This window comes from Xenopus tropicalis, chromosome 2, assembly GCF_000004195.4.
Source record: "Xenopus tropicalis strain Nigerian chromosome 2, UCB_Xtro_10.0, whole genome shotgun sequence".
Classification (NCBI taxonomy): Eukaryota; Metazoa; Chordata; class Amphibia; order Anura; family Pipidae; genus Xenopus; species Xenopus tropicalis.
The window spans coordinates 34,740,023-34,752,902 of record NC_030678.2 but is presented as its reverse complement, the minus strand read 5'-3'; the positions used below and the strand labels follow the sequence as shown (position 1 = coordinate 34,752,902).

The 12,880-nt window shown below is 36.7% G+C and overlaps 1 protein-coding gene across 1 annotated transcript in view; it reads left to right on the top strand.

Moving 5' to 3' along the window:
• foxn1 (forkhead box N1) overlaps window positions 1-12,880 on the top strand; it is a 49,720-nt gene that overhangs the window by 18,002 nt on the left and 18,838 nt on the right. Inside the window, exons 3-4 of the mRNA XM_018091796.2 lie at window positions 3,610-3,770; window positions 10,323-10,763. Coding sequence (XP_017947285.2) covers window positions 3,610-3,770; window positions 10,323-10,763 — 602 coding nt within the window. The remainder of the gene's footprint in view (window positions 1-3,609; window positions 3,771-10,322; window positions 10,764-12,880) is intronic.

Genomic DNA, 12,880 nt, shown 5'->3' with positions numbered 1-12,880 from the left:
CCAGCCATTCTGCATAATTATTACATACCTGTATGGGAGACAATCTTTTCACTAGGTACCCAGGTGTATATAACCATAAAATACAAAATATTTGTTTTCAGGGCCACTGTAATGATTGGGCTATAGCAGCACCTGGAGCCATGCAGGGTCTGCAGAGAGAGGCCCCAATTTATAAAGCAAGAATAGGGTGGAGGCTTTTCATTACTGCTGTCACTCCAGGGGGACGATTGAATCATTCCAGTGCTGAGCCACAAAGCAAAGCTCACAGAGCCAGACAAGTGGAGAAAGCATATAGAGGGCTCTAACTTGAACAAATGAACTTTAATTGACTCTGCTTTTTCAGTTCTACATACCTGCTTTGGGATCATCACACGGTCTTCCCCTAGGCAATGCAGAAAAGGCAGCAATAAACATTTTAATATATAAATGTAATTTTTTTTTTCAAGATACCCTTTCAAATATTTACTGCGGAGAATGACAAGCCTGGGGAGATATTAAATGAAGATTAACAACATTTGTCGAAGTAAACCGATCAGGTGCACTGTTGACTTGAAAAGAGCAGGACACTTAATCATTAGTGATTGGGGGGGGGGATATACAATTACTTCTATACCTTAACAATAAATATAGTCATGCAACACACAGGAGCACAGCAGCCACCACCTTTGGATATATAACTGTTGCTCAGATTTCTGCACAATGGTTCTTTTCTTTTTTTTAAATAATCTATCTTTATTAAATTCACATTCACACATTCAAACTGTGGGGGGGGGGGACATAAGAAAGAAAAGGGGGGGGGGGGTTACACAATGGTTCTTTTCAATCCTTAAATGCCCCAATCCCAATATAGTCCTAAGGGAGAAGGCACACAGACCTTCCTGACTCTTTGCTACATTATGAGAAAAGATGAAAACTTTGACCCTATCAAACATATTAGTCATAAGTGGGCCCAGAGCAATGCTCCTGACTTGGAAGACCATGGAACCCCCCATTCTAGGCTTCTAGATCAAATTGATAGATGACATTCTCTCAAGGCAAAAATGCACCTATATGGCACAAGGGTGCCCAGCAAAGTTTGAGAAACTTTGGGATCACTGGTTAGCCAATCTGCAAATGGGCACACCTTCCTTCTGCTGAACCTTATTGGCTTTGCATTGTATATCTCTATATTTGGAAAGACCATCTTCTCAAACAGTTAAAATCAATAAACAGTAATATATACAGGGCAAATAGAACCATAAATAAAATAAATACCAGGACACAACTGAAATAGCACAAAAAGAGTAAAAGCTGAAAAAGACTAGTACACAACTACCCAATGTATAAGTTCCTTTTTTATTGGTGATATGTATAAAAATATGATGTTTAACTAAAATAATACAAGCAACAAATGTGCAAATATGAATAGAAAGTACATGGAAATGAGAAGAAAACCAATGTAGAAAATGTATCTTTCTATGATGTTTTTGTTTTTGTCTAAATAAAGCTTGAATAGAAAAAAAAATCAATAAACAGCCACCAAAACTTTCATGTGCTGTTGCAACAGGACAAATGCTACAAAGCCTAAAATACCTGTATTTACAGCACAAAAATATTGAATTTAGAACTGTGAATTTAGAACTGTTTTTAAAATAAATTTATTCAAATGTGTTTCAAAGTAAAAATATTTTAGACGTAAAGGTGTGCCTATGGGTCACTTCTTCCGCAGTTCTTTCATTTTGGGTTGAACCATATTAGACTTTAACAATACAGACTTGCATTTTCCTGAATCTGGTTGCAATTGTTTGTGGCGCTTTGGCCATGGCCTATCAGTGCACAGGGTAACTGCAGTTTGCTTTAAATACAAAGTTGATCCAGGGACTGGTCCAATTGCCATCTTGGAATCCCTCTGATGAGGCTTCAGATGGAGGTTTTGCCTTCTCCTGCATCAACTATAAGTTAGGCCAGTTCTATTCATATGAAAAGGTTGAACTTGATAAATGTGTCTCTTTGTCAACCTATATTACTATGTTTTTATGTGAATTGCTGTAAGGCTCCAATCTTTTATTTATTTCAAGAGTGGACTGAAAGATTAAGGCAGTAGATCTGCATAATATTGCATTTCATGTCTTCACAGAAGCAGGGATTTGTTGAAAAAGATGGGACCATAACATAGTTTACATAGATAATGGCCCAGTTTAACATCATTTGACAGTGAGCTTGATTGCCAAAAGCAGACAGAAACCTAATTACCTTTTAAAAACCAGAGACTTGTATATCTATATAGTATATTCTGATGTTATATTGTTTTCTTAATTAAATACTGTATAACTGCATGTTAGTGTTTTTGTCTTCAAAAAAAATGATAAAAAAATCATTCTCAAAGGTGAAAAAATTGTTACATTTTCAGAAAAAGTTTGCTGCAGTCTCCCTCTATCTGTCATGCAGCTTCTTTTCCTTGCCTGCTGAAATCAGTGCCTAATAGGTTATTTTTTGCAAATTGTACTAGAGAACTGCAACTTCATCAAGATAGCAATAAATAGTACAAAAACCCGCTGTCATGCATTTTAAAGGACAAGGAAAGGTTAAAATAAATTAAAAGTAAGTCTAAAGGCATTCTTTTTAAGTACTTACTGCATATCTAAATTCCCAGATCCCTGCTTGCTTCTCTGAGATATGGTGCTGGCAGCCTACAGCAGTGTGAAGCCTACAGTGACATCACTGAAATCTCTCTCCCCTTCCTGTAGGCTGCCAGCGGCGGCCTTCCTATTCTCTGAGCATGTGTGTAACTTGATCCTGTCTGTTGTTCTGAGCTACACATGCCCACCAGCCAAACAGAAGCGGATCTGCGGGGGGGGGAGGGAATGAAACACATGTGCAGTGTGAAGCAAGGAGGGAAAGGAAGGGAGAATACCTTTTTAAAGATGGCTGCCTGAAAAAGATAGAAAATGTGAAGTAAGTGTGACTGAGTAAATATTTGATTAGGTGAGCCAAAAGTGAGGCGTTTTTACTAAACAATAGGAGGACTATTGGGCAGAATGCTTTTTAAATTTTTACTTGCATTCTCCTTTAAAATAAATCAAACAAAAAACAACAGAAATATAAATACCTTGCATGGTATAATAAGGACAGGGAGTTTGCCCCAGATGTTGAGATCATTCTCATTCAGGAGAGAACAGTTATTGTATATTTCCTAACTGTATATTTCCTAACTTTATCTCCCAACTAATGGAGTAAAAAACATTAAATATGCTGGAAAAGTAGTCATTATGGGGAGATAGCGCTGCATAAAGTGCATGAAGTGCATTCTCACTTTCCCAGGATCTTAGAGAAGTAATGGTTTTCCAGCTAAATAAACGGACTCAGGAATGTTTTGGTTTTATGTCATTGCCTTCAGATTAAAGACAGAGGCAAGTCACTTAATGAAAGGTCTATGGAGTGTTGACAAAGTGCCAAAACATTCCTATGTTAATAATGACATTCACTTTGGTATTTCATTAATTAATTAAAAATAATCATTTTGGAATGTCTTTGCCTTAATTATTGTTTGTTATGGCGCAACAAGTTAAGTAGAGAAGCAACTCTTTTACTAATACAGTTTTACACAATAATTATTTGCCTTCTCTCCAGGTTTTGTGCACAACCAAGAGCTGCTGGCTTCAACAATTATGCAGGACCAATCAAACTTGACATTTTCTTCAGGATCCCTGGATAATGAATGTTCACCCATCAATCAAACAGATGATGGAATACTAGAACAAGCAGGTTCTTCCTCCTCATGTTTACATATGGTATGTAAATATAGCCTTTATATTCTGTATGATCCTTCTAGAGTCAAGAACGGGATGGAGAACTGTAGGTCAGATATTATAGAAGCTCTTTATCCCCACCCTAATGAATCATTTCAGTAAGAAGTAGATAAATTCTGTTTATATAATGTCTTTTCGTACATTGTTTTTGCCATTTGCAGACTGCATTAATCTGGCATAAAAAATCATGAGCAATTAGTTTACTTCAAAGATTAACTTAATCTTATGCCAAGGTAGATAGAATTGGGAACGCCCAGGAAAAATAAGGCTTCCTGCTGGAGGCCCATAGAAGGCAGAGAGCAACAAAGTTCTGGACCTATTATCATTGATCAGACCAGGATGGAGCCTCATTTCTTTTAATCTAAATTAATGTTCTTACATGCACAGGAAGGATCTACTGTTAAAAAAAGCACCAGAGAGTTTATTGTATGACCCCCTTATATAGATAAATTTAAGGATAGTTATAGATAGTTATAATATCCTCATTTTAGGGTTCTCTTCTCCAGTGTACAATGTAACAATCGCCTTTGTCACCTTAGTTACTCTTCTTTGGACTTTTTCTATTTCATTAATAACGTTTTTTAGAACTGGAGACCAAAACACACCTACATATTCTAGATGGGGCCCCCTTTGGTAATAATTAGTTACTCTATCTTCCTGTGAATCTATACTCCTTTTAATACAGGACAATACCTTGCCAGCCCCTTGTGCTTTGTACTGTATAAAAATATTTCAAGCTGCCTCGTGGCAGCAGCGCCCCTGTATCCACAAGTACCCTCAGGTCCTTTTGCATAAAGGAATTGCCTAACTTTACTTCAGTGAAATAAGGGTAATAGCTGAAGTTAAAAAGCTATTGGTGCTTAACAAATCACATGCACTATTTTAATACCTATCATACATTTGTGTCTCATAGTTCATTTAGTAAATGAAAAAGTCTATAAACAACAGTTCATAACAGTGAAAGAGACTTTGATGCTAAAATTTAGTGTATATAAGTTATATGCATGCATAGATTCCCTTACAATGATCTACAAGTGAAGATAATTAATTAGGTCTTTGTTAGTAGTAAATGAAATTGTTTAAATATGTCTAATAACTTGGGGAAAAGGTAAACACAGAAAACTAATTAAAACATCACGTAGAAGAGCGTTAAACAAGAAGATTAATTACAGCAATAAACTATTGTTTGACAGATAAACTTCATCCTTCTATGATTTGATTAGCATTTGTATGTTACAAACAATCAGGGGATGCAGGGGTTAAACAAAGACCCTTAGTTCAGCTGTTTCATAGCTATGAAACAAAATTGTCAGACTCTGATCACATCTGTTTTTGTGGTGGTAGATGGCAGATACCAGTCTATGTATTTATATTTTTATTTCCATAGCATGCAGCAGAACAATACATTAATAGCACAAACAGGGGTCAATGCAAAAATAAAAAATTCAAACTATATTTACTTTCAAGTATAAGCACTGAGGGGCAGGTTTATTAAAATTTGTGGGAAAAAAAATGCAGATGCAAAAAAATAACTGCCACAAAGCTTGTGTTACTTTTGCTCTCGATCGATAGATTATTTAAGAAATAATTGCACACATTTTGCCTCTGAAAAAAGACACACTGGCGAGAATCACACTACAACTCAAATGTTTTAATAAACTGGGAAAATTAATAAATAAACAACAATTTCAACCGACTTCTATTGAACCTCAGCAGCTTTTACCTGTCAAGTTTTTTCTGCCTCTCTTTTGCAGATTTTTTCATTAATAAATACAGACTATTCATAGTTCTCAAGAATATTCTCAAGTAATTCATGTTTGTGTTATTTTAACACTTTTTTTTCATGAATAAACTCAAATTTTGATAAATCGGCCCCTGAGTGTTAAAGAGACAAAAGAAAGGAGTTCCCTGCTCATAGAACAATCCAGTGTCGGACTGGCCCACCAGGATACCAGCAAATCTCCCGGTGGGCCCAGGTGTCAGTGGGCCCTCCTGCCCTTTACCAAATGGCCTGTTATATGGTCATTCCCTATTTCTTGATAGATGGAATAGAGTATAGTATGTAGAGAAAAGAGACTGGGATAATAAAGAGTTTGAGGGAGGAGAGGAGGAATTAAAGTTTTGAGAGTGAGCCCATGGTTCAGGGTTGTCAGGTGGGCCCCTGCCTTCTCAGTCCGACACTGGAACAATCTAAGTGGAAATCTTTACCTTAGTATTTCAAAATTGTGGGGCGGCTAATCTCCGGGCGACTAATCTCCTGTCTGTCACAGCCCTAAGACTCCATTTTAATTTAATAAATTAAGTTTTTGAAAATTATTTCTTTTTCCTCTATAATAAAAACAGTACCTTGTACTTAATCCCATTTACAACTAAGATAACATTAATCTTTATTAGAGGCAAAACAATCCAACTGGGTTAATTTAATGTTTAAATGATTTTTAGCAGACTTGGGGGCACATTTACTAATCCGCGAACGTCCAAAAAGCGCCCGAATGCGTTTTTTTCGTAATGATCGGTATTTTGCGACTTTTTCGCGAATTGTCGTGAATTTTTCGAGCGCTCAATACGAAAAAGGCACGAGAATTCGCGAACGTCATAATGGCTATGAAAAAGTTGCGACAATTCACGAAAGTCGTAAATGTTACGAAAAAGTCGCGACAATTTACGGAAAAGTCGTAACAGCGACGAAAAAATCGCAAAAATACGAAAAAGTCACAAAATGTTCGTTTTCCAATCCGAATTTTTCTCATTCGGATTCGGATTCGTGGATTAGTAAATCAGCCCCTTGATGTATGGGGATCCAAATTACAGAAAACGTTTTATCTGGAAAACCCCAGGTCCTGTGCATTCTGGATAACAGATTTCATATCTCTAGTTTTTTTCCTGCAGTTTTCTATATGGCAAAATGGCTACATACACCCATAGGCATCAGGCATAACTGGTGCACAAAGCTGTTTTAGTAGTGGATATTTAGGGGCTGATTTACTAACCCACGAATCCGACCCGAATTGGAAAAGTTCCGACTTGAAAACGAACATTTTGCGACTTTTTCGTATGTTTTGCGATTTTTTCGGATTCTGTACGAATTTTTCGTTACCAATACGATTTTTGCGTAAAAACGCGAGTTTTTCGTATCCATTACGAAAGTTGCGTAAAAAGTTGCGCATTTTTCGTAGCGTTAAAACTTACGCGAAAAGTTGCGCATTTTTCGCGTAAGTTTTAACGCTACGAAAAATGCGCAACTTTTTACGCAACTTTCGTAATGGATAGGAAAACTCGCGTTTTTACGCAAAAATCGTATTGGTAACGAAAAATTCGTAAAGAATCCGAAAAAATCGCAAAACATACGAAAAAATCGCAAAATACCGATCATTACGAAAAAAACGCAATCGGACTCCATTCGACCTGTTCGTGGGTAAGTAAATCAGCCCCTTAGAGTACACTACACCTTCCCCCTTATAACAAAGGTTACACATAGGCCACTAGACTACTATGACTACTACTGTATCCTTGCAATCATAAAAAAATGATGGACAAAACCCAGTAGTGCTACTAATCTGCAACCTCCTTTATAAAAGAGTGACAGGGAGTCATATGATCAATGCACTGTGTTGTTTTGCTGTTTGGTACTATAACTTCTATTTTGGCTCAATAACTGCCTTCCCGGGCTAATACCAGTAGAACATGAGTTACACTGAACTCTTTCACCCAGAATGGGCTTTTGCTAAGAGAAAGAAATGTGAGGGTGTTGTGCAACTACACCTCTCTTGGTGCCATACAGAAAAATAAAAACAGAGGGTGCCAGAGGTTCATGTATCCGTATTGGTGGCAAGGCAAATTTTGGGGGGTTTATTTGTTGTTTAAATTATTTTTTAGCAGAAGGGGAAAGTTGTACTCAAACCAATGGGTGGGAGTACAATAAGGCTGTGACCACAAAATTCATATAGACAGAGACAACAGATTCTTCTTCAATAGTTAGGAGAACCCAGTGGTTTAACATTGAAAGCAAGTAAGTTGCAGGTAAAACTCAGTCTTTTTGTGAAATGTATATTGAAGCAGTAGAATTCTTAATGCATCAGATAAAAGTGAGTGTAGGACTGGCCATTCCAGGGATGACTTTGACGTAGTTGGCCAGCTTGAATATATATCAATATATGAACAAACAATCTCTGTTTTTTTTTAAAGGTATTCCTAAGTAGCTTAATTCACAGAATGTCTTATTGACCTATATATATATTGATAATTGGTGAGTCCCGAGCATTCTGAATAACAGGCCCCATACGTACTGTATATTGCTGTTTCTTCTGTGGTCTTTTTCACATCTAAGCACAACATGAATCTGTACATAAACAGGTTATTACTGTATCCTCCATGTTTTCACCCTACCTTATTGCTTTTTTGCACCATTGGTTTGATTTATAATATTCAGTTAGACCAGGACTAACAATGGGGGTTATACACACCCAATTACCTGGTCTGTAACTATCATCATAGGAATATGTTTCTTTTCTGGAATGCATAATGAGAGTTATTTAAAGGTTATAGTACATTCACTGCCTTAGGCGTCTCTTGCCTTCGAGTTAACCCATACATTCAGCAAAATTTTGGTTTCAATTTGCAGCTGACTTATGACCAATTTATAATACATTTCTATGGTTCCCTTTAATTGACCCCACTGTGATTCGATATCATTTGATACAAGATTAGGCATCTTATATTAGAATTTAAGGAATGCAGTACTGCTTTGGGGTACTAACTAGGAAAAGAACTAAGTAAGCAATTTAGAAGCACAATGTTTGCATGAACATGTTATGGTTAATGTGTATGTGTTTGCTAGAAAACCACTCCAAGACCCTAATAATACACTAGTTTAGTGACATTTTGCCTCTCTATGGTCTTCTTATTTATTTGCTATAATCCTGGTTTCAGATTGAGTTATTTTCTCATCGCATAATTTTTCCTCTCCAAATTTCACCCTTTGCCTTTAGTTTTTCTGCAAACCATGCCCTTTATTCTTCTCTGTGAGTTGAATCATATATAACTCAATATGATATGTTCTTGTGCTCACTGTAACATGCACCATGGAGCACTGGTGCTCACCAAAATCTTCTCCAAACCAAAGTCCACTATGACACAAAATGGTGGGTGATTTCCTTACCCTCAGCTAAAAAAAATCCTAGTGTGGCACAATTGCACTTGGGAGCTCCTTACCTACTCAACAGCATAAAGAGATGGGGGCATCTATCTCCACTGATCATCCATGCTGCTTCCATATGGCAGAAAATTTGATATAATCACACCACATTATTTTGTCACAAAATAAGTAAAAGGATGTTAAGGACACTGGTTCAATGCCCAATTTTAGGTCTTTATTTGTGAGATCCTGGGTGCACTTTAATTTGCTGTTTCTGATTGACCACATTTTGTGACCACAAAATTCATATAGACAGAGACAACAGATTCTTCTTCAATAGTTAGGAAAACCCAGCGGTTTAACATTGAAAGCAAGTAAGTTGCAGGTAAAACTCAGTCTTTTTGTTAAATGTATATTGAAGCAGTAGAATTCTTAATGAATCAGATAAAAGTGAGTGTAGGACTGGCCTGGCCAGGGATGACTTTGACGTAGTTGGCCAGCTTGAATATATATCAATATTTGAACAAACAATCCCTGTTTTTTTTAAAGGTATTCCTAAGTAGCTTAATGCACAGAATGTCTTATTGACCTATATATATATTGATAATTGGTGAGTCCCGAGCATTCTGAATAACAGGTCCCATACTTACTGTATATTGCTGTTTCTTCTATGGTCTTTTTCACATCTAAGCACAACATTTTTTGTTTTTAAAACTCTACCAAAGAGAAATTTGTTTAGACCCTATTACAAAAAGAGATGGGGGCATCTATCTCCACTGTTCATCCATGCTGCTTCCATATGGCAGAAAATTTGATATAATCACACCACATTATTTTGTCACAAAATAAGTAAAAGGATGCTAAGGACACTGGTTCAATGCCCAATTTTAGGTCTTTATTTGTGAGATCCTGGGTGCACTTTAATTTGCTGTTTCTGATTGATCTTTAGGTTCCTGACATTCCTGATTTCTGCATGCCTGGTATATTAAATAAAGAGACTGTCTAACTCCCTTGGCCTTCCTGCTTTAATTCTCCTTCCATCTTAGTTCAGACTTCTACATATGAAAAGGGCCTTGAAATAGGGTTCTGTTCTTATATACTGTACATATAGCATATTCTGAATTCTAATACACTTAAGCAATTATTTATTTTCTACAAAAGAATAGGAAATACATCTGATTAGGATCCATATGACCAAATGATGTCTTGCTATGCAGCCAAATTGTGATGAAGAGGAACTTTGGTACAATGTAAATTCTATAAATTAAACCAATTATTTTAAAAGTACTTGTGTAGATTAACTGATTTAGTAAGTTTCAAATTCCTGTATAGTAATAATTTGGATACAACTGTACATAACATATTCAGTAATAAAAATGTTATCTACATATAACTTACAGGACACCTATGGAAGCCACACCATTGACATTCAGGGTGAAAGAAAGAACTCCGATTCTTCTGTGAGCCCCAGTTTGTCGTCTCCACAAGAACAAATCCAAATGGGATTCCCAAGCAAATCTTCCCCTAGAGAGGTATTTAGAAGGTATAGCTGCGATGACACAACAGAGAGAGGCTATAGCAATTTTATCAAGGACAGAAATCAGTTTCATCCGTACAAGAGGCAGTTTAGTGATGTTTTTCCCAATACACTTGATTCTCTCTCACTTGCGGAGAAAACGTTCAAAGAAATGAACAGGATAGACACTTTTGAAGATGTGTGCCCACCACCTGGTCCTGAACACATTGAACCATTTGTCCCACATGTACCGGATATCTCAGCAGAACAAGCGTGGTGTAATTCTGTGCAGTACAACTCCACTGATGAGGATTCCCAGATTATGGTGAGATTGTACTTTTAATATTGTCAATATTGTGGGTGCCTGAACCATAAAACACTAGCAATACTCGCAAAGACCTTGATCCTAACATCACTTTTTCTTGGCATCAGAATAGAGGCCCTGCATCTAATATTATGTGCTGAAATGGTATTTTTATAACTTGTATAAAAGTGCCCGATATAATTAAAGGGACAGTATACATACCTTTGCGAAACAGTAACCCAATAAATAGCACTACTGTTAGTCCTATAGGGAAATAGTAGTGAAATTACATTCTGCCTATTGTTTTAATTTAAAGAAATCCATTGTTTGCTATTTTTCCCATGAGGGTCAGACTGGGGGGGTGCAGGGCCTACTGGGACTTCTGCCTCATGGGCCCCAGCACCCCAAATGGCCCCTGCCACGTTTACCCCCCCCCCCCGCAGTGGCCCCCACCACCCATCTGACCCCGTCCTCCGAGCGTGCATACCTGCAGCGCGTTGGGTAAGGGAGACCGGCGCATCGGTGAAGCACCCTACGGGCAATGGATTTAAGCCACCAGGGCCCACCAGTTTTTTTCCCAGTGCCATGGCGGGCCCAGTCTGTCCCTGTTTCCCATTCTAAAGCACTAATTTAAAGTTGCCCGATTTTCACTGACCTTTACCCCTCCCTTCTTCTATAAACAGGACAATTTTTTCAGAGGTCCCTATCTAACATTAAACAAATCAAGTCTTTGAGCAGCTCATTTGAAGATCTTTAGGACCAGAAGTGACAGGAAGTAATAATGTGGAACTGGCTCCATATTCTTGTTTAGCTCCAGAAATAACATAAAAAATATAGATATTTCTCATTTAAAACAATAGGCAAAAAAATAAATTAATAATCCAACCTTATTCTCCCTTGAAACGCGTTAGAATCCTTTTATTGTCTGTTCTATGTGGGATGTACAGTATTTGTCAATAATATTTTGTAGGAAAACGTAAAGGCACATTTATTAAGATTCTAATTTTTGTGGTTTTAGAGGTTTTTGAAACCATGAATTCATTCCACTCATTTCCACTAAAACCACAAACGTCTAGTCATTTATTTAAAGATCCGAATTGAAGCATGATTAAAATTAAAGTGCAGAACCGAAATAAAAAAAACAGGAAAACTTCCATTTTTTAAGTGTTTTTTATGTTTTCCTACAAAGCCTCATGAACTTACAAATGAAAAAAACCTTGAAAACCACAAATTAAATAAAGATTGTTATAATTTGCCTACATCTTCCATTGACTTCTACATGACATTGGCAGCTTTTAGATGCTGTGCTTTTTGTTTTTTTTAGTGTTTTTTGTGGGTTTGACACTTAGGGGCAGATTTATCAAAATGTGAGTTCAGAGCTTAATAAATACAAACTCGCCCATGTTCTATGCATTCCTATGGGATTTTTAGAAGCAGATTTTTTTCACCCATTAATAAATACTTTTTTAAAAATCCCATGGAATAAAGAAAGTGGGTGAATTTTTCTGTGGTGAGCTCAAATCTCACATTTTGATAAATCTGTCCCATAAATAGTGAAAAGTTTGAGTTTTTTTACACAAAAAAAATCAAGGGGCAGATTTATCAAAATGTGTTTTAGTTTAGAACTTAATACGTAAAAACTCAACCAGGTTCTATTCATTCCTATGGGATTTTTAGAAACGTATTTATCAATAGGTGAAAGTTAGAGTTCACCATTTGGTAAATACACCTGGGTGAGTTTTTATGTATTAAGCTCTAATCTCACATTTTGATAACTCTGCCCCCAAGTTTTAGCACAAAAAACCCTGAATTGTGACAAATAAATACAAAATTAGTAAATGGGCCCCTTTGGGTAATTTTAAAATTGGAACTGGTGAATCCTTGTGGATTTTATCACATTTCTAAACTTTTTCAGAAGAGTGTTTTAACAAAATGGAAAATTAATTAAATAATTTACTGCCTTCAGCAATGTGTCATTTTGGAATGTGCTCAATTGCTCTGAGCAAACAAACACTATCCCATGCTGTGGGGTGTTCAAGCTCAGCAGCAGTGCTAAACTCTAACACCCCTCTGTTTGGCTAAGCCCAAGGAATCTATTGGGGGTTCATAAGAGCCCATTCTACAAGCCCTTTTGAGTA